The sequence below is a fragment of the Salvelinus fontinalis genome, chromosome 14 (genome assembly GCF_029448725.1).
Source record: "Salvelinus fontinalis isolate EN_2023a chromosome 14, ASM2944872v1, whole genome shotgun sequence".
NCBI classification, from domain to species: Eukaryota; Metazoa; Chordata; class Actinopteri; order Salmoniformes; family Salmonidae; genus Salvelinus; species Salvelinus fontinalis.
This window is the reverse complement of record NC_074678.1, coordinates 18,806,726-18,828,896: the sequence shown is the minus strand read 5'-3', so window position 1 is coordinate 18,828,896 and position 22,171 is coordinate 18,806,726. Positions and strand designations below refer to the sequence as shown.

The following is a 22,171-nucleotide window of genomic DNA, read 5'->3' as shown; positions in this document are numbered from 1 at the left end:
AGTGGTAGGCCTGATCACAAACAACGATGAGACAGCCTAAAAGGAGGACCAAGCACACCCCCATTCTCATCGACAGGGCTGTAGTGGAGCAGGTGAGAGCCTCAAGTTCCTTGGTGTCCACATCACCAACAAACTAACATGGTTCAAGCACACCAATACAGTCGTGAAGAGGGCACGACAAAACCCATTCCCCCTCAGGAGACTGAAAAGATTTAGCATGGGTCCTCAGATCCTCAAAAAGCTATACAGCTGCACCATCGAGAACATCCTGACTTGTTGCATCACTGCCTGGTATGGCAACTGCTCGGCCTCCGGAAGCACGGCACTACAGAGGGTAGTGCGTACGGCCAAGTACATCACTGCCATCCAGGACCTCTATACCAGGCGGTGTCAGAGGAGGGCCCTAAAAATGTCCAAAGGGTCCAGACACCCTAGTCAAAGACTGTTCTCTCTGCTGCAGCACGTGCACTTCTTAACAGCTTCTAACCTCAAGCCATAAGTCATAAGTCTCCTGAACAGCTAATCAAATGGCTACACGGATTGTGGTGCAGCCCCTCCCGTTGTCAAAGCTGGAGACCTTTATGTCTTCAAGACACCACTACTAAAACCAGTCAAACCATGGACACAGATTACACTCAAACAATGCACACACACACACACACACACACACAAATAATCCCCCAAAATCTTAATCAAAGCATTATTGCACAATGTACAACATGTGCAAAGCAATCCAAACTTATCACATGGCATTTCTGCTCAAACCGTGCACCTCCTGTACTTTGAGCTGACTGTTTTACTGCCATTAGAGGGAGTCCACCTGGAATGTTGTTTTTATGGAGCATGTTGTTGTATCTAAATTCATACCATGGCATTGTTGAATACTTGTTTATGATTGGCTTGAAGGGCATTCTAAGGCGTGTATTATTTCCCTATAACGCACAGTATATTTGCACGGTAGAATTCAATGGCTATAGTTCATTCTTACACCTTCTATGTTTGAGCTGCTTTTGAAAGCAAAGGTCGAATTGAAAACATTACTGGCATTGATAAATTAGATTTTCATACTGTCAGATTAGGACTAATGTTTGGTTAACTAAACTAGCAAGTTTGTTTGTTTATTATTAGAATTATAGCCATGGCATAAAAGGGATAATCAACTCGGGGCTCTATGGAAAAGAATACAACTCCATGGAAGTTCATTATTTTCCATAGAACGCATAGCACCTCGTTGATTGTCCCTTACATATTTTTGAACAGGTTCTTCTTGAACTTGTACTCATTATCACTTTAATGAGTTTGTGTTTTCTCTAAACTATTAATTGCATGTGCGTCATCAAATCTGCATGATTCTTGTTTGTGCACTGTGCGTCTGTTTGTTTCACTGTTTCACCCTTACAAAAGGTCCTTTAAAACATACTTTACTGTTTCACCCTTACAAAAGGTCCTTTAAAACATACTTTACTGTTTCACCCTTACAAAAGGTCCTTTAAAACATACTTTACTGTTTCAGCCTTACAAAAGGTCCTTTAAAACATACTTTACTGTTTCACTCTCTTTACAAATGTATTTTCTCTTGTGCCATATACCATCATAAAAAGTAGCATCATATAAGACAATGTTCTTGTGCTAACAATTTACAGTAACTTTACGTTTCATTTTTACAACTAAATGAGTTACGGCCCAGTTAGTACTGTATATAGTCATGTTGATCGGACTTACAGCATTTGACAGATAACAGAAAGAACACTGAGCATGCATGTTATATGATAGATAAGAGACTGAAAAAATGTGTGTGTGTGTAGTTGTCATCCTCAGAATGGCCATATTCCATTCCAAAAGGCCAAATGATGTGTCATCAACAATGGCCCCACCTCAGCCTGCTGGCAGTGGGTGTTTACCAATTGGCACCCTATTCCCTATATAGTGCACTACTCCTATTCCCTATATAGTGCACTACTTCTGTTTGCACATTTATAAAAAATGTCAAACTGAAATAGTACATTTACATAAGTAGTCAGACCCTTTACTCAGTACTTTGTTGATGCACCTTTGGCAGAGATGTTCGATTCGGGTTCAAGTCAGAGGAAAGCCCCAAAAATTGTCAGAGACTCCAGTCACCTAAGTCATAGACTGTTCTCTCTCTCTATTGTCTGTTCTCTCTGCTACCGCACGGCAAGCGGTACCGGAGCGCCAAGTCTAGGACCAAAACGCTCCTTAACAGCTTCTACCCCCAAGCCATAATACTGCTGAACAATTAATCAAATGACCACCAGACTATTTACATTGACCCCCTCCCCCCTCTCTATTTGTTTTGTACACTGCTGCTACTCGCTGTTTATTATCTATGCATAATCACTTTCAAGTTCCTTGGTGTCCACATCAGGCCTCATTAACATCGACGGGGCTGTAGTGGAGCGGGTCGAGAGTTTCAAGTTCCTTGGTGTCCACACCATCAACAATCTATCATGGTCCAAACACAACAAGACAGTCGTGAAGAGGGCACGACAACACCTATTCTCCCTCAGGAGACTGAAAAGATTTGGCATGGGTCCCCATATCTTCAAAAAGTCCTACAGCTGCACCATCGAAAGCATCCTGACCGGTTGCATCACCGCCTGGTATGGCAACTGCTCGGCATCCGACCGTAAGGCGCTACAGAGGGTAGTGCGTATGGCCCAATACATCACTGGGGCCAAGCTTCCTGCCATCCAGGACCTCTATACTAGGCGGTGTCAGAGGAAAGGCCATAAAATTGTCAAAGACTCCAGTCACCCAAGTCATAGACTGTTCTCTCTGCTACTGCACGGCAAGCGGTACTGGAGCGCCAAGTCTAGGTCTAAAAGACTCCTTAACAGTTTCTACCCCCAAGCCATATGATTGCTGAACAATTAATCAAAGGGCCACCCGGACAATTTACATTGACCCCCCCCCTTTTTGTTTTTACACTGCTGCTACTCGCTGTTTATTATCTATGCATAGTCACTTTACCCCTACCTCCATGTACAAACCTGTACCCCCGCACACTGACTCTGTACCGGTACCCCCTGTTCTTTTATTTTGTTACTTTTTATAATTTTTTTACTTTTTTGTTTATTTGGTAAATATTTTCTTAACTCTTTCTTGAACTGCACTGTTGGTTAAGGGCTTGTAAGTAAGCGTTTCATGGTAAGGTCTACCATTGTTGTATTTGGCGGATGTGACAAATAAAGTTTCATTTGATTTGAAGTCCGGGCCCTGGCTGGGCCACTCAAGGATATTCAGAAACTTGTCCCGAAGCCACTCCTGTGTTGTCTTGGCTGTGTGCTTAGGGTCGTTGTCCTGTTGGAAGGTGAACCTTTGCCCCAGTCTGAGGTCCTGAGGGACCTTTTATGGACAGGTGTGTGCCTTTCCAAATCATGTCCAATCAATTGAATTTACCACAGGTGGACTCCAACTTGTAGAAACATCTCAAGGATGATCAATGGAAACAGGATGCACTTGAGCTCAATTTCATGTCTCATAGCAAAGGGCTGAATACTTATGTAAATAAGGTATTTCTGTTTTTGTCTAAAAACCTGTTTTTGCTTTGTCATTATTGGGTAGTGTGTGTTGATTGAGGAGCATTTTTTATTGTTTATTTAATCCATTTTAGAATACGGCTGTAAAGTAACCAAATGTGGAAACAGTCAAGGGGTCTGAAGACTTTCTGAATGCACTGTATGTGCATGGCGGTCTTGTCTCAGTTAGCATCCAAACTAGTGAGAATGTCCTGTCTGCTCTGCTTTAGATATGAACTCAACAGTACTTCCTTTTACACAAGAACTGAAAGTTATATTTTGTTATAATGCTGACAGAATTGTGTAGTTCAGCAAAATAGTCCAATCAAGCTATTAAGAAATAGGTCATATTTATTGCCAGCTGTACTGCACAGCTGGGGGGTTGCATTTATGTGTAGTAGGGTAAGATATGTTCACCATTATAGCATTTATGTGTAGTAGGGTAAGATATGTTCACCATTATAGCATTTATGTGTAGTAGGGTAAGATATAGTCACCATTATAGCATTTATGTGTAGTAGGGTAAGATATGTTCACCAATTATAGCATTTAGGACTGTGAATTATGTAACTCTGGTGCAGCCAATGTGGGAGAAGCAGCACAAGGTAGTCGTATAACAATGAGGGGTTGTGGGCTAGCGGGATTCCTATCCAGTGAGCTACTACTGCAGTCGGGGCCTCTGATCTGTCTAGACACAGGCCAGTCATTGGCTGTCGGTCGTTGAGATCCAACTGCTCTAATTCTGCTCTGAAATACAGAACTGCTCCAGGCAACAGGAAGTTGCTTTTGTGTGTGTGTGCGTGTGCATGCGTGTGTGTGCGTGCACACATTTGTGTGTGTGTGTGGAGGGGGTTCCTCAGCTCATTTCGCAATCCTCTGGGGGATTTAAGCATATGCGGTCAAACTGCTGTAACTTCAAGCCAGCTCTGTGTGCCGTGCGGTCACAGGAGTTTTTCTCAGCTCGGCAGCCCAGGTGGGTTTTACAGTCACCGGTATCAGACCAGTAGTAGACTAGAGGCCTCAGTCCTTTCAACCCTCTTACTCAACAGGAAACAGTGGCCTCCGCCTTGTCTGGTCTGGCAGTGTAGCACACAGTAAGTAGTTACAGTCACTCACTGCCCTGCTAAGCATGGATTTCCTGCTTTCCACTTAATGACCCACATTAGTTATATCACTGTAGGGAAAGGAATGAAACACCACCACCCAGAAGCAGCAGAATATTAGCCTGGTCCCATATCTGTTTGTGCTTTATAGCCAACTCCTAGGGTCGTTGTATGACAGCACAAACAGCTCTGGAACCAGGCTAGCATCACCTCACTGTTTCAGTTGTCTTTCTGATTGAGATACTCACTTATCAAGTTGGAAGAGGTGATAACATCTCATCACACCTACCTCATAATAGAGATGTTACAGAGTTACAGGTTTTGTAAATAGTAAGCTGTCTGCGTGCTTATAGACATTTCGCAAAGTTACATGACTTGAGAAACAGGATACTAGTATTACCCTGGCTTTGAGAGCTTAAGAGGAGTTGGAAGATGATGAGAGCTGCACCGTGTTCTGTGTCAGTTTGGTGTCAGTTAGTGTGTCATTATTTGCAATAACTACCTGAACAAGAACAAACACAACGTTTCCTTTTGTTACTAACCACCTGAGTTCCTAGACGCTGCCACACACAAAGATGAGCTCTCATCCCTTCCTCAGCCCTCCCCTCGTCAGCCCCCACCCGTCAGCCCTGCCCTCGACAGCCATCCCCACCTCAGCCCTCCCCTCCTCAGCACTCCCCTCCCATCCTCAGCGCTCCTCAGCCACCCCCAGCTCTCCCCTCCTCAGCACTCCCCTCCCATCCTCAGCGCTCCTCAGCCCTCCCCTGTTCAGCGTTCCTCAGCCCTCCCCTCCTCAGCCCTCCCCTCCTCAGCCCTCCCCTGTTCAGCCCTCCCCTCCTCAGCCCTCCCCTGTTCAGCGTTCCTCTGCCCTCCCCACCTCAGCCCTCCCCTCCTCAGCCCTCCCCTGTTCAGCCCTCCCCCCCTCAGCCCTCCCCTCCTCAGCCCTCCCCTCCTCAGCCCTCCCCTCCTCAGCCCTCCCCTACTCAGCCCTCCTCAACACTGGCTCAACCCTCACACTTTTATCTCTCTAAAGCCGACGCCAGAACACATGATAGGGGCAGGTTAACAAAAGGATGAGAGACAGTCAAACACTTCCCTGCAAGTGGTGTCATTTGGCTGTGATGGATACAATAGATAAGGCATAGCACTGAGGCTTAGTGTTGAGATGTGCCAGAGCAGACAGGGTTGACTAAAAGTTCATGATCTGATCTGTAATGCTCAACCATGCCGAGAGGGTATCACTCGCTCTGCAAGCCAAGCAGCAGTCATACTCTCTGAGCTGAGCCTTTGTTTTCAGGTCATCCTGCATGATGACAGCTAGAATGTTTACAGGTGTTTATGAATTGTAGCTGTTCGGGAAAGTATGCCGAATGACGTTAAAGCAAGTAAGAAACATAGAGGAACACATGAAAATGAATGTCCCTCACCACCACCCTTACCAGCTTGTGAGCTTTTCCATTGCTGGGTAGCAAAGAGAGAGAGAACCTGTTTTATTTGCTTAGCTGTCCTGATTGTTCTAAAGTAAGATAAACAGCCTCTAATGGACCTGGAGAGAGTGTTGCGTGCGAGACCCTTTTCATTACGCAGCTTCAAGGTAAATGGACTGCATGCAACAGATTTAGTTTGCATGACACCCCTCCCCGTTCCTGCGCCCTTTCTCCTCCTCTGTGTGTTTGTGTTTGTGTGTGTGTGTCTGTGTCTGTGTGTTTGTGCACTGTGTATTAATATTACCAGATGGTGGAGCGTTTCATTGATGTGGCATCTGGTCATACACACTGTGCCAGACAGATTCTCCCTTTGACTATTCTCCAGACAGACACTCTCTCCTTCCCTCTCTCACATGTCACCCTGTTGCCTGCTGAAAGAATAGTGTGCATAGATGTTCTCATATTTACTGCTAGGCTACATATGACCCCAGTTTTGTGAAGACACTGATAATGATCGAATGAAAAACAAATATGTTGAATGAAGATAAAATATACAGTATGCTTCCTGAAAGGAAATTATGCACATCAATGTCAATGTGTAAACACACCTGGGATCTTGACTTTTGCTCTTTTGCTTGTCATCCATCTATTGATGGCTCACAGATGTATTATATGAAGGATAAATACACTTCAAAGCAAGACTTAATCCATGGATGTTGTTCACCTTCCCTCTCACTGCAGGGTGTACATGCGCTGGAAGCCATAGATGGACTGCTGCTGTGTCTTAGGAAATATTACATCAAAGACATCTACTCACAAAGCTTTGATCACTTTCTGACTGATTGGGAATCTGTCTGTTGTGTTGTGTGGGACAGGCCACACACAGCACGACTCTGAATGTGTGACTCTTGGTGAGATACACTACAGAAACTGAAAGACAAGAGAACCTGATTGCCTTCCCATGAAGCCCAGGTGGGAAGGAAGAGACGGAGGAAAGGGTGAGAAAAGAGTCTGTGTGAGACATTATTGTTCTGGGTTTAACTTCAGCCGACCACCTAATTCACTACCTCCCTTCACAGAGCTCTGTGGAAGAACATATATCCCCTGTATATAGCCTTGCTACTGTTATTTTATTGTTGCTCTTTAATGATTTTTTATAGATTTTTACTTCAGATTATTTTAGTAAATACTTTCTTAACACTTATTTTTCTTAAAACTGCATTGTTGGTGACTCAGTGGCTAAGAACCCTTCTATCCGGTTGAGTAGATTGTAAATAAAACACCTTGTTGTCTCCCTAATGGCACCTCACTATTCCCCATTATACAGTCTGAACAACAAATAACTGCACAGTAAATCTGTCATCATCATTATCACTTAGAATCAATATGGCACCTCTTACGGTCAATACTCAAACCTGCTTGACTGTCATTCCTGTTGCATTGCATCTACAGTTCTTCAGAATTCTGAAATGTTCTTGAAATGTCTGCAGATGTGTTCCTTTCATAGCACACAGCAAATTGGCCAGTGTTAACTAGTGTAGATCTTTCAGTTTCTAGTGTTGATTCAATAGTTAAATGAACACTAAAGAGTTCAATTAACATTCAGTGGCATAAAATAACCCCACTGTTGGTGTTGATAACCAGAGTTGAAACAAAACCACACCCATCTTTATTATATTTCCCAGCATGCTCTATGGCAGGTTGATTATTAGAATGATTTGTTTCAATATCTATGTTTTTTATTAATCTTATGTTACTCCAATATAAACATACATTTTTCTAAACTAATCCAATCTGTTAGTAGTTGGACTTGCATCCGTTACTGAAATGGTTATTCCAGTTTAAATACTTTAGTTTATATGTAGTATCATCTTAGTCTTCCCAACCCTGGCAGTCATTCTGAATCCAGGTGGCTGGTGATTTTTTTTCTTCCCAAATGTTCTCCAATATGAGTTAGACATCACTTTGTAAGCCAGCATACTGTGACTTGCAAGGCATGATGTGGCCTGTAAACCATGCATTTCAGGCCACTGTATTAGGCTAAAACTAGGCCATCAAAATAAGATCTATATGCATTGTAATATGCATTGTATTGTCTTAAAGAATTTAACTTGAATTATTAATGATATATTCACTTAGGATCTCACTTGGCAAAGGCCACAGGACTGAAAATGAATGAATGCAACCACCATGTCTGTCAGTAGCAAACACAGTCTTGGGTGGTATTGGTAACTAAAATATTTACTCGAATGGTACCCTGGGAAATATGCAAATAAGGATCAATACTTTATTTGCATAAAATAAGGTGTTGAGTGTGTGTGGTTCTTCGAAGAACCATCCCATTTAAGGTTCTTCTGAGTGTACTATGTTTGTTTTTCTATGGGTGGTGCTTTTACACTAGATCAGAGAGCCTGTGTCTTTTCCCTGCATGGCTAACTAGCTGCCTGCTCTGTCTCCCAGTCCCAGATAGCATCAGGCTGTCTGAGATTAGCACCCATGAGGGTGCAGTTCAACTTTCTTTTCTTTTTTTTTTACTCCCGGACCCTATTTTTGGTCCCTCCATTTTGCACATCACCCACTGTCAGTCCGGCAGCGTCAAGCATCTAGTCGCACTGATAACACGTCTGTATTGTTCCTGTGGGGCTCTAATGTCCCCCGAGCCTTGAGAGCTCATTGTACTATCATTGTAGTATCAGGTTTCAGACACATTTTTAGGCCCAGGCTTAAGGCCAAGCCATCTTGTTGCTAGGCAGTTTAGTAGTGCGGAGGATAGATAAAGGACCTGCTTATTCTCTCATGGCCATTGGCCTACCAGTTAGGGACTGGTTTTCCCATTGGCCTACCAGTTAGGAACTGGCGGTTAGGGACTGTGTAACGGTGGCAGGGTTAGCTTCTGATTCAGTAGTAGTGCAGAGGATAGATAGGCTGATAATAGATGATATGAGATTTGTTCTCACAGCTCAGCCAATTCTCTCTTCTTACAATTATCCCTCAATCTCTGAATATAGCTAGTGTCTATTTCACACAGTGTATTAGTAATAAAGTCATTGATAATATCTATAACAAGTAACCATATTAAAGACCATAGTTTTACCAAAGTAGGTCTTAGGTATCTCAACCGTTGATGTGGTTTATCTGTGTAGTAATGTCTAAAGAGAAGCAGGTAGTGTCATAATTATATACACACCACAGGTCAGAGCTCGTCATTCGTTTGACCTCTCAGAAACCTGCTTCTTCTGGTGTAGTGACAACCCACTTGTGTACACACCAGAGTCACACTACAGCAGCCACATTACAGCCACATGAAAGCAGTGCCTCAGTGGTCTCAGAGCAGTATATGAATAGTATCAATGATGCAGTGTGCTGTAGTAGATGGCATTACTAAAGACTCCAATCTGTGGTCCAGAGAGGTGGCTGGGTAGCAGGATGGGATGCTAGCTATGGCATTCCTACAGATAATCCCTGACCCTTGGCTGCCTTTCCTGGACAAGAGAGCAAAGCAGGGAGGTGGTCCTATTGACTGGCTATTATTTGTAAAGTGAGAATCTGTGAATCCCTAGACTTAGTCCCCCCAGCACTTCCGACAGGGGTCGCCCAACTGTGGCTATTTCCTGCCCAGGAACAGAGAGTTATTTCAGGGTACATCAGAGGCCTGGGAAGGACCTCAGTGAGTCAGGACTTATGTCCCAAATGGCACCCTATTTCCTATATACGGTGCACTTCTTTTGACCAGGCCCCATAGGGCTCTAAATAGGGAATAGGGCCCTGGTCAAAAGCAGTTTACTATATAGGGAATAGGGTGCCATAGAGCCATAGGGCTCTGGTCAAAAGTAGTGCACTAAATATGGAATAGGGTGCCGTTTGGGAAACAACCAGGCGGTTCCTAGAGGAAAGCCAATCAGCACGGTCTGATCAGGTGTGGAGGGTCTATCCGGTATAAATCCTATGAACCCCTGGTCGTGACCATCTAAAAACAGATGCACAATGAAACCCAGCTGTTTCACAGAATGACTCGAAAACTACGTTCCAAATGACACCCTAGTCCCTATTTAGTGCACTACGTTTGACCAAGGGCCATATGGTTCTGGTTAAAAGTAGTGCACTACATAGGGTATAGTGTGGCATTTTAGGCACTCACTAATACTGCACATACTAATACTCTTCTGTACTTTCTTTAAGTAGATATAAGATATGATTAGATTTGAAGCCTCTACAGTTCCTTTTAGTCTGACTTTGGTATTGCCTACAGCATTAACCTGATCCATACATCTAGCCTCCTTTACTATGACATCACTGAGAGGTCAGACAAAATAAAGGTCAAGACAAAGTAGCACCAACTGAACACACTTCATTGAGTTGACTAGACAAAAGCTAGTTGTTAGTGTTGCACACAGTGGCACTCAGCCCATTGACCCTCAAGCACCTCCTCTTTATGGTCCAAGCCCTAGCTGCTAGCGTCACGTTCAGTCTGGTGCAGACATTAGTTAGACACTGGGTTAGTAGCCCTTGTCTGACCCAGCCCTCCAATTATGGCCTTCTTCCTGTGTTCACTCTACCATCGCCTGGTCAGTGTAGTGGTCTGGCTGTGTTTTAAAACCCACTGTTGCGCAAATAACAGAGATATGCACATTAAACCACTCCTGTGTCTAGCCAAGCCAAGCACACAAAAGGCACTGAGGCAGACATGAGGTTGAAGGGCTCTTGAAGTGTCTCAGAGCATTGAAAGATTAATTAATTCAAGGAAAGCTGCGGTGTGGAAGAGGATGAAGTGTCTTTGATTATTTCAAGATCCTCACGTGAAGGAAAGAGTGTTGAGACTGTGGTTGAGACGGTTGAGAAGTGTTTTTTTTGTCAGGATACTTTGTTTCTATTCCTATACTTACTCCTTGTGGTACTAAATCTTTATGTTCCTGTCTGTTTGGGTGTCTAACCACCTCTGCAGCTCTCTCCTCTTCCGCTTTCTTCTATTTTTAAAACCGGAACATATTTAATAATTTATACTTCAGAGGGGAATTGAACTGGTTGTCTGGCTGGGGATACATCTTCCTGTGAATGAAGGAGGGAGGAAGGGAAAGGAAGGGAAGGAGGAGAGGAAAGGAGTGGGTTGGTAGGGTGATTAGAGAGATGTATGCTTCCGAGGGAGGTCTCTCCATCCAGTTTGTACTCAGCTGCGCTGTGGCTGGCTGCAGATTACTTTGTTCCATTTCAGCTTCCTTCCGTGCGTCTTCCTCCTCCATAAACCTCTCAGCCATTGTAATAGAAGTGCGATCACATATTGATGACCTCAATACGAAGGTTATTGTTGATGCTTCTCAAATGACCTGCATGGTGTGTGTGCGGGCGTGCCAGAGTGTGTGTGTGCGTGCAGTCAGTCTGGATCCACATGTTCCAAGGTGAGAGGGAAACCTGGCAGACTGGTCGCTCTTCTTTAAACAGTCCCAGCACCCGGGCAGTCTCTTTCTTACTACATACTGTACAGACCCACTACAGCCCTGTCCTCTCAGGCAATTTCTTTATTGCTATGGACCAATTAGTGTTGTCACGATACCAGAATTTTTACTTTGATACCGATACCAGGTTTAGTATCATAATACTCGATACCGTCACGATACTCGATTCCAAAACGATACTACAACAAAAAAAGAAGCCATATTAGCCAAAGTCACCAAATGGCACTTGATCCAGACAGATAAACTCAGCTACTGGTCTGTTCAATCGTTGGCCATCTTTTGAGTTCAATACCATTACATTTGAACATTTGTATGTCTTTTTTTTTTAGACAACCATGGATGCATTAATGAATCAATTATACAATCATACAATCAATTAGTTTTTACCAATCTAACAACAAAACAACATAATGGTATTCATTTATTTAATAGGTAAATATATTGATAAACTGAGTAAATCAAGATGTAGCATAGGTCTTTTCACAATACAGGTGAATGCATATTATTCACTAGGAGTGTGTGCATTGAGTATTGAGCTTGTTTTATCTGATTTCATGGGGCCACAGATGACAAACAATCCCTTCCATTTAGGATCTATTTCAATGGCTACTGCTAGGAGAACATATTATTTCATTGTACTGATCAACAAAATTGATCACCGTGTGCTAACTAGCAAGCTATTACACGGTGTCGCTAACTAGCAAGCTATTACACGGTGTCGCTAACTAGCAAGCTATTACACGGTGTCGCTAACTAGCAAGCTATTACACGGTGTCGCTAACTAGCAAGCTATTACACGGTGTCGCTAACTAGCCAGCTATTACACGGTGTCGCTAACTAACAAGCTAGCTAGTTATCTAACACACGGTGTCGCTCCCCTGCCTCCCACATACCGGAGTAGCTAGCGGGAGGCGGGGAGACCGGTAGACAGTATCCTTTGCCCTTGCATGTCGGGCACTGTTTTTCTGCAGTTCTCTTAACGAATGTGAGGGCAGGTGTTCGGCAGGCAAGTGCGAAGGACACTGTCTACCGGTGTTGCCCCTGCCTCCCACTAGCTAGTAAGGAGGACTCCAGTACATAGGAGGCGGGGGCGATAATGCTTGTATTTTCCTTTTGACCCACATTCAAAAGTGTAACACAAGCATGAAGATGTCATGATCGAGGGGGGGCATTTATGCAGGAACTAATGGGATGCTCGAGGGGGGATGTTTATGAAGGAACCAATGGGATGCTCAAGGGTGTTCCTGTATGCCCACATACAGTATGCCCTGTATGCCCACATACCTGTATGCCCACATACAGGAACACCCCGAATTGCAGCCCGCAATCACACACTATTGGATTCTACTGGAAACCAGACTGGAAGCGAGGGAGTGAAGAAGTGAATGAGTTTTTGGGGGTGAGGGAGATGAAGTGAATTAACAAAGTTTTTTGTGACAATCAATCAGCTTTGAAATCAGCATATTTTGCAGTATGGTTTGCACAAACAAAGCTAGGGTAGTGAATTGATGTTGCTTCAGCTGTAAGCTAGCAAGGAACATTAGCCTACAATTAAAACCGGAAGCTACCGGTATCGTCTTGCATTGTTCTAGCCTGTATGGACATTGTTTTGTGAACAGTTTCAACACTTCTACATGCCGTGTTGCATTATTGAAGTGTGTTAATTTCTGTGCAGCATGAGTGGGGAGCTAACAATGCAGCCCAGACAGCTCTAGCAATGAATGGAGTGGAGCAGGCACTTTGCTCTTCACGCTATGAAGGGGCTGCATTTGATCCTTGATCCTCGATCCTTGATCCCACAGACTTGATCCTCTCAATCACGTGAGACACATTTGACAGAAGTATCGAATGTTATTTTTTTGTATTGAAATACTACCTAAGTTTTGGTATACCGTGCAGTGCTAAGACCAATGCAGACTTCCCATGTTGTGTGTGGGTTGTGCAACCACTTTCGTCTATGCCAGTCTGTGCGTGATTATGTGTGTTAGCTTGTTTGTAGGTTGTTGGTTGAGTAGTAAATTGCAGATTAACTTCCGACTGTCACTTTTGGAAAGTTACTCTGGAGAGGAAGGACAGTGGAGTAACAGCTTAGACAGCTTAGACAGCTTGTCAAAGTTCTGTTCCTGGCACTTAACCATCTTGGGTTATTCTCCAACACACCATCTGCTGTACAAAGATGTAAGAAGTGCCTGCTGATGTAGCTGGGATATCTTTTATGAGACTGTTATACAGGGACTGTCTGTTCTGCTGCCCTATATGGATGTACAAATTATGATTTAATGATGGTTTATTGTGCTTTTCTTTAGTTTCTCCAGATAAAGCCACACAGAAAAATTGCCACTACTCCAGAATTGTGGAAGGTATATCCAATATTCATGTATTAATTCATTCATTTATTGTCAGTCATTCTTTTCCATAGTGTTATACAGTACTGAGTCCAGTATGTGTGTTCTAACACAGGTGTGTGAAGACCATCATGTCTTCAAAGATGCAGAGTTCCAATAACATAGCCCATGCCAGGAGGACAGTCCAGCAGCTGAGAATAGAGGCCAGCATTGAGAGGATTAAGGTATGCTTCTCAAACATAACCCATAACTTGAATGACCTAAATAGACTGTACGTATATGATATTACATTTTTCATCCTGCAAGAACTGCCTTCGCTGACCTTCTCTTTAACAATTCCACAACAAATACCTAATACACACAAATCTAAGTAAAGGAATGGAATAAGAATATATAAATATATGGATGAGCAATGTCAGAGCGGCATAGGCTAAGATGCAATAGATTGTATAGAATACAGTATATACACTACCGTTCAAAAGTTTGGGGTCACTTAGAAATGTCCTTGTTTTTGGAAAAAAAAAGTCCATTAAAATAACAGAAAATGTATCAGAAATACAGTGTAGACATTGTTAATGTTGTAAATTACTATTGTAGCTGGAAACGGCAGATTTTTTAATGGAATATCTACATAGGCGTACAAAGGCCCATTATCAGCAACCATCACTCCTGTGTTCCAATGGCACGTTGTGTTAGCTAATCCAAGTTTATAATTTTAAAAGGCTACAGACAAGTCCTCAACTGGCAGCTTCATTAAAAAGTACCCGCAAAACACCAGTCTCAACATCAACAGTGAAGAGGCGACTCTGGGATGCTGGCCTTCTTTTGTCCATTAAATGTGTGCTTTGCTTTAAAAAACAAGGACATTTCTAAGTGTCCCCAAACTTTTGAACATTAGTGTACATACGAGATGAGTAATGCGAGATATGTAAACATTATTAAAACTTCTTATGGCGGAGATCCCGTTAACGGGATTGACTTGACAACAGCCAGTGAAAGTGCAGGGCGCCAAATTCAAACAACAGAAATCTCATAATTAAAATTCCTCAAACATACAAGTATTTTACACCATTTTAAAGATAAACTTGTTGTTAATCCCACCACAGTGTCCGATTTCAAAAATGTTTTATGACGAAAGCACACCATCTGATTATGTTAGATCAGTACCTAGTCACAGAAAAACACAGCCATTTTTCCAGCCAAAGAGAGGAGTCATAAAAAGCAGAAATAGAGATAAAATTAATCACTAACCTTTGATGATCTTCATCAGATGACACTCATAGGACTTCATGTTACACAATACATGAATGTTTTGTTCGATGAAGTTCACATTTATATCCAAAAATCTTAGTTTACATTGGCCCGTTATGTTCAGTAATGTTTTGCCTCCAAAACATCCGGTGATTTTGCAGAGAGGCACATCAATTTACAGAAATACTCGTAATAAACATTGATTAAAGATACAAGTATTATACATGGAACTTTAGATAAACTTTTCCTTAATGCAACCGCTGTGTCAGATTTCAAATTTTCTTTACTGAAAAAGCACACCATGCAAAAATCTGAGTACGGCGCTCAGACACAAAAACAAGCCATACAGGTACCCGCCATGTGGTGGAGTCAACAGAAGTCAGAAATAGCATTATAAATATTCACTTACCTTTGATGATCTTCATCAGAATGCACTCCCAGGAATCCCAGTTCCACAATACATTTTTGTTTTGTTCGATAACGTCCATAATTTATGTCCAAATACCTCCTTTTTGTTGGCGCGTTTAGTTCCAAAATCCAAATTGATGACGCGCAGGCCAGACGAAAAGTCAAAACATTCCATTACAGTTTGTAGAAATATGTCAAACGATGTATAGAAATATTCTTTAGGATGTTTTTAACATAAATCTTCAATAATGTTTCAACCAGAGAATTCCTTTGTCTGTAGAAATGCGATGGAACGCAGCTAACTCTCACGGGGCGCGCCTGAGTGAGCGCGTGACACTGCCAGACACCTGACTCAATCAGCTCTTATTCCCTCATCCTTCACAGTAGAGCATCAAACAAGGTTCTAAAGACTGTTGAAATCTAGTGGAAGCCTTAGGAAGTGCAATATGACCACATAGACACTGTATATTGGATAGGCAAACCTACAAACCTCAGATTTCCCACTTCCTGGTTGGATTTTTTCTCAGGTTTTTGCCTGCCATATGAGTTCTGTTATACTTACATACATCATTCAAACAGTTTTAGAAACTTCAGAGTGTTTTCTATCCAAATCTACTAATAATATGCACATCTTAGCTTCTGGGACTGAGTAGCAGGCAGTTTACTCTGGGCACCTTATTCATCCAAGCTACTCAATACTGCCCCCAGCGATAAGAAGTTAAAGTGGCTTTATTAAAGTGACTAGTGTTCCGTTTATTAAAGTGGCCAATGATTTCAATTCTGTATGTAGGCAGCAGTCTCTCTGTGCTAGTGATGGCTGTTTAACAGTCTGATGGCCTTGAGATAAAAGCTGTTTATCAGTCTCTCGGTCCCAGCTGTACTGACCTCGCCTTCTGGATGGTACCGGGGTGAACAGGCAGGGGCTCGGGTGGTTGTTGTCCTTGATGATCTTTTTGGCCTTCCTGTGACATCGGGTGCTGTAGGTGTACTGGAGGTCAGGTACTTTGCCCCCGGTGATGCATTGTGCAGACCCCACCACCCTCTTGAGAGCCCTGCGGTTGTGGGTGGTGCAGTTGCCGTACTAGGCGGTGATACAGCCTGACAGGATGCTCTCAATTGTGCATCTGTAAAAGTTTGTGAGGGTTATAGGTGGGGAGCCAAATTTCCTGGAGACCACGATCATCTCCTTTGACGTTGAGTGAGAGGTTATTTTCTTGACACCACACTCCGAGAGCCCACACCACCTCCCTGTAGGCTGTCTCGTTGTTGGTAATCAAGCCTACTACTGTTGTGTCGTCAGGTAAGGTGGAGGTGATATGATCCTTGACTAGTCTTTTAAAGCACTTCATGATGATAGAAGTGAGTGCTACGGGGCGATAGTAATTTAGTTCAGTTACCTTTGCATTCTTGGGTACAGGAACAATGGTTGCCATCTTGAAGCATGTGGGGACAGCAGACTGTGATAGGGAGAGATTGAATATGTCTGTAAACACACTAGCCAGCTGGTCTGCGCATGCTCTGAGGACGCGGCTAGAGATGCCATCTGGGCCGGCAGCCTTGCGAGGGTTAACACATTTAAATGTCTTACTCACATCAGCCACGGAGAAGGAGAGCCCACAGTCCTTGGTAGCGGGCCGCGTAGGTGGTACTGTATTATCCTCAAAGTGGGCAAAGAAAGTGTTTTGTTTATCTGGAAGCAAGATGTCGGTGTCCGTGTCCGTGACGTGGCTGGTTTTCCTTTTGTAGTCCGTGATTGTCTGTAGAACCTGCCACATACGTCTCGTGTCTGAGCCATTGAATTGCAACTCCACTTTGTCTCTATGCTGACATTTTGCTTGTTGGATTGCTTTGCGGAGGGAATGACTACTCTGTATTCTGCTATATTCCCAATCGCCTTGCCATGGTTAAATGCAGTGGTACGCACTTTCAGTTTTGTGTGAATGCTGCCCTCTATCCACGGTTTCTGGTTAGGGTAGGTTTTAATAGTCACAGTAGGTACAATATCTTCTATACACTTCCTTATAAACTCACTCACCGAATCAGCATATACGTCTATATTATTCTCTGAGGCTACCCGGAACATATCCCAGTCCGCGTGATCAAAACAATCTTGAAGCGTGGATTGGTCAGACCAGCGTTGAATAGTCCTTAGCATGGGTACTTCCTGTTTGATTTTCGGCCTATAGGAAGGGATTGAGCAAAATGGAGTTGTGGTCAGATTTAGAATACATCCCCAGTACATTGGTTCATAATAAGTAGTAAGCAAGTGTATATTTCCACTACATAAACTGTTGAGGATCGATTTAGGGTAGTCAGTCTTTACCAAGGATGTGCATCTCTCAGGGACACAAACTACATTCCTTGGTGAGCCACCTGACTGTTTCTTTGTGTTCATCTGAGGCCGATAGTAACCTGCTGTATTATTCTCTCCCGTAGGTGTCCAAGGCCTCAGCAGACCTGATGCACTATTGTGGAGAACATGCTAAATACGACCCTCTACTCATGGGCATCCCAGCCTCTGAAAACCCCTTCAAAGACAAGAAGCCGTGCACTATATTATAGTAGTGGGACAGCTGAAATCTCTTTGCATTTTATTTGTATATTATTTTATAGAGAGAAATATGACATTAATACCGGTACACTATTTGCCTTAAGGCCAGCCCAGCCCCACTCCCCCTATTTCCTTGTGCTTTCGGTTTATTCCCAAATGTTATCCTAGGGCCCATAGGGCTCTGGTAAAAAAATGGTGCACTATATAGGGAATAGGGTGCCATTTTTGGACTCTTATAAACAAGTGCCATTTTGGTAGGATCAGAATCATTGGTGTGCTCTCTCTTCATCAGATACAACTAAGACCAAATAGCACCATGAGCCAAAATGTAACAGGTCATTGGTAACCCAGAAACAATGTTTTAGTTTAGTTCAATCAGTCATGAAAGAATGAAAGCTCATTCTGAGGCTCCTCTCAACAGAGACTGGTGTTCTTTTAGATTGTTATCTCATGTTATGCAGACTAAATACTAGCTTGGTTTAAACTAGGGGTTCCCAACTCTGTAATGTTCACATCAGCCAGAGCATAAATAATGCCAATGGCCCAAAAGTATAAAGCATTGCACTTGCACCACACTCTAGTTAAACCTTTCAGCTCCTGATTACGTCATCAGTCCCCACAGTAGCTTCTTTGGGAAACAATCAGTCTAGTTTGTATATTACTGATAAGCCTGTAATAACCCCATGATGTAAATCACCCAGTCCCATGACACAGGAGGACTCTAAAACCAGTGCTGATGGGCTGGTAAGCTATGTCTGTGTCCCAAATGGCGCCATATTCCCTAATGAGTGAACCACTTTTGATCAGAGCCCTATGGGCCCTGGTTAAAATGTGTGCTCTGAAGGGAAAAAGGTGCCATTTGGGACTCAGACTGTGAATGTCCCGTCACAACAGGAGAGGGTGCCTGTCGTTTTGTAAGGGAAAGCGTATTGCTTGCAGCAATAGCCTCATGAACTGGCAGGTTTAACCAGCATTGTTTTGTTTCTGCAAAGATGTCAGAGATCGTTTCATTTTCAGGTGGGGGTAGATTCGAACTATCCCACTTCTATGTCTTTTGTTATGAAAGAATGACTCTTTAAACTTTAATACTAATATTTATCTCTTGTGAATTTGCCATGTCTTTGCCTTAGAAACCAAACTTTGTGACTTTGCATAGTTGTCTTATTTGTATGTAGTACAGTAGATAGGTAATGTAGCATCAATATGAAGTGTTGCAGATACCATGTAACCCCTTTAAATTATTTTACTATGCCTTACATTGATGTAAAAGTTGTTGTTCCATAATGATGTCTCTACTTGGCTGAAGGAGAAGAAGTTAAGATCACAATCACGTCTATCCAATGTACAGATGTAGGATCGTAATTTGATCACCCTGTTGTTACAGGACATTTCCTGCACAGCAAACTTGCAGTGTTTTTGAGGTTTTAAAAAGGTTCTAAAGTTTGTAATTTTCACTTTAAAATGTCAAATTGGATTTGCCCTAACTAAAAATGTATCAAAAATGTCCATTAACTATAATCCACATAATAATTCATATTTCCTGTTGCTGCAGGATTATTTTCCTACTGTGAAAAACTGCTAAAATTACGATCCTACATCTGTACCAGCACCAGAGGAAACTGGATGCTAATCTGTTTGTGCTATCATGCCAACTCCTTCACACATTGTAGTGGCAAACAAAGATAAAAACTGGCTTGACAAGGACATCAATGGAGTAAGCAAGAGCACAAACAGATCTGGTACCAAGCTAGAAATGTAAAGGTTTTCTGATTTGTATTTTATTGCCAGTGCTTTTAAAGTGTTTCACTGTAATAACTTTTTATGTACGACTTCTATTCTGACAGGGATTCTGTGATCCAACGTGAAATTTGTGACAACTGTTATTACGATCTCTTCTTGAGTGTGAACATTCCATGTTTACAATAGCTGCTCCATTGTCTTCTTTTCAACTCTCAGAATGGTCATGCGTTGAATAATAATTGTTATTGTGTGTTTGGGAGAATATTTTTTTTGTCTGTGCACGTGACTGTCAAAGGCAACTCGGAGACCATGGTCGTGTTCATTAGGGCGGACAATAGCAAAACCGAAAACTAAAACAATTAGACAAGTTCAGGTAGTACATACCTGGTTCGCTTTGTTTTTCCTACCTTATGAACATGACCCAGCTTAACCAGCCAGGGCCTTAGTATTAAAGTAGTCTCGTTTCTACATCTCACTACACCTTTTTAGCCACACTCCTCAAACAACACTATACTAATACTGTGAACAACTGAATCAATACATCCCCAGTGGATGCAGGGAGCACATCTTTGAAGTGCTTGTCGCTATTCATCTGTCAGTATCATTATTGGCAATACAATAAGTTGCTCTTACACCTGTGGGTTAAAGCCTATAATTACTATAGACTGCTATATATAGAGACAGACGGCAGCACCAACTGAAATGTCCCCTCATAGTAGGCTATTTGCCTCCATATTCTGTGTAATCTTGGCAACCTACAATCGAAAATCTCACGTAAAATACTATTTACGTTAAGTAGTCTGTCCACAAGAGATTATATTCTGTGTGGCTTTGAAAGCTTGCTTAAAGTTGCGTGTTCCTGTATGATGTGTTTCTGCACTTGCTTCTTCTCACTGTTATGTCACTGCATTTATATTTACAATAAAAGGCCTGTGGTATTTTGATGCATGTGCTGCATTGATTTTTGCCAACTTAATTCATGTTGCAAATGGATTTTGCAGTTTTAAAGAAAAACATGTTTATTTACCTCTGTGACACATACCGGATGCTAATTTGGTCTCTAGTACGTACTGTCTATGTGGATATATTTCCTATTTCAAGTGATTACAATTTTATTCCCAATTTTCCCTTCTTAAATTTAGTAGATCTTAATGAATTTATTTAAATACACAATTTTAATGATTTAGTAGTGATTTGTAAATGCATCTGGCACAATAAAAAGTGTGTAGAAAAAAATACTTACAATGATTATCAGATACATTTGAACAAGTGGAGAGGATAGATTGTTGAATTGTCACAACCACTAATAGACTAGCTAGTGCCACGTCAGTGAGTCACCTATCTGTAAACATTCCCATTTTGCTCTGATTTCCGCCATATTTTGTCCTGTTCTCTGCCCCAATGTCCAGGCAGGTCTGGTTGTTATGTGACGATCCCTGTGCTTCAGTGGCCTTTCTCTCTCTCTGTCTCTCTGTCTGTCAGTCTCTTTTTCTCTCTCAGGGTCTGATGTTACAGGCAAAAACCAGGTCAGGCCATATACAGTGAGGAGAACAAGTATTTGATACACTGCCGATTTTGCAGGTTTTCCTACTTACAAAGCATGTAGAGGTCTGTAATTTTTACAGACCTCTACAGACCTTTTACAGACCTCTATATGGAGGCAAATAGCCTACTATGAGGGGACACTTCAACTGTGAGAGGCGGAATCTAAAACAAACATCTAGAAAATCACATTGTATGATTTTTAAGTAATTCATTTGCATTTTATTGCATGACATAAGTATTTGAACACCTACCAACCAGTAAAATGTGTGGTTATGGCCCCCGGAAAGGTTGGGAAAGCTAAATTACAAAAATGTATCATTGAATGCTCCATTGTGTTAAGATGCCACAGGAGTACAGCTACATTTCAGGTCATCATGCTGACGTGACATTAGGTGGTTTGTGGTTAACAGCCTGCACTGCTTGTGTTGCCTTCTAATTAGTAACACTATTATTACTATCAGTGCGTCACTGTGAGTGTGATTGCATCACCTCCATTCATAGGGTCTATTTATAGCCATGATGAAATCAGTGGTCAGTAGTACCCCCACTGTGAGGGTGTGAATGGGCCTTGACTCAGTCACACACATTGTTTCATCAGCTGCTCTTTGAGGGCTTTGTCCCCCTGCTTTGCTCTGCTGCACACACACACACAATCACTTCTGGTGTCCTCTGAGTGTGCTGGTTAGTAATATCTATTTTCTTTCCTCTCTGGCTATTTTTGTCCCTGACAGGTGTTTGAACAGAGGGTGTTTCTGTGTTCGAACAGAGGGCCTCGGTGACAGCAAGGGTTGTCATGGTGATCACACAAACAC

The 22,171-nt window shown here is 42.4% G+C and overlaps 1 protein-coding gene across 2 annotated transcripts in view; it reads left to right on the top strand.

Moving 5' to 3' along the window:
* The window catches only part of gng12b (guanine nucleotide binding protein (G protein), gamma 12b), a 76,118-nt gene extending 55,360 nt beyond the window's left edge, over nucleotides 1-20,758 (top strand). The window contains exons 2-5 of one of the 2 annotated variants that reach the window (XM_055944093.1): nucleotides 6,811-7,067; nucleotides 13,826-13,879; nucleotides 13,980-14,088; nucleotides 17,960-20,758. In XM_055944093.1, coding sequence (XP_055800068.1) covers nucleotides 13,996-14,088; nucleotides 17,960-18,085 — 219 coding nt within the window. In that variant the 5' untranslated portion in view covers nucleotides 6,811-7,067; nucleotides 13,826-13,879; nucleotides 13,980-13,995 and the 3' untranslated portion in view covers nucleotides 18,086-20,758. The remainder of the gene's footprint in view (nucleotides 1-6,810; nucleotides 7,068-13,825; nucleotides 13,880-13,979; nucleotides 14,089-17,959) is intronic. The other variant, XM_055944092.1, reaches the window with a different exon arrangement.
* The last annotated feature ends 1,413 nt before the right edge of the window (nucleotides 20,759-22,171 follow it).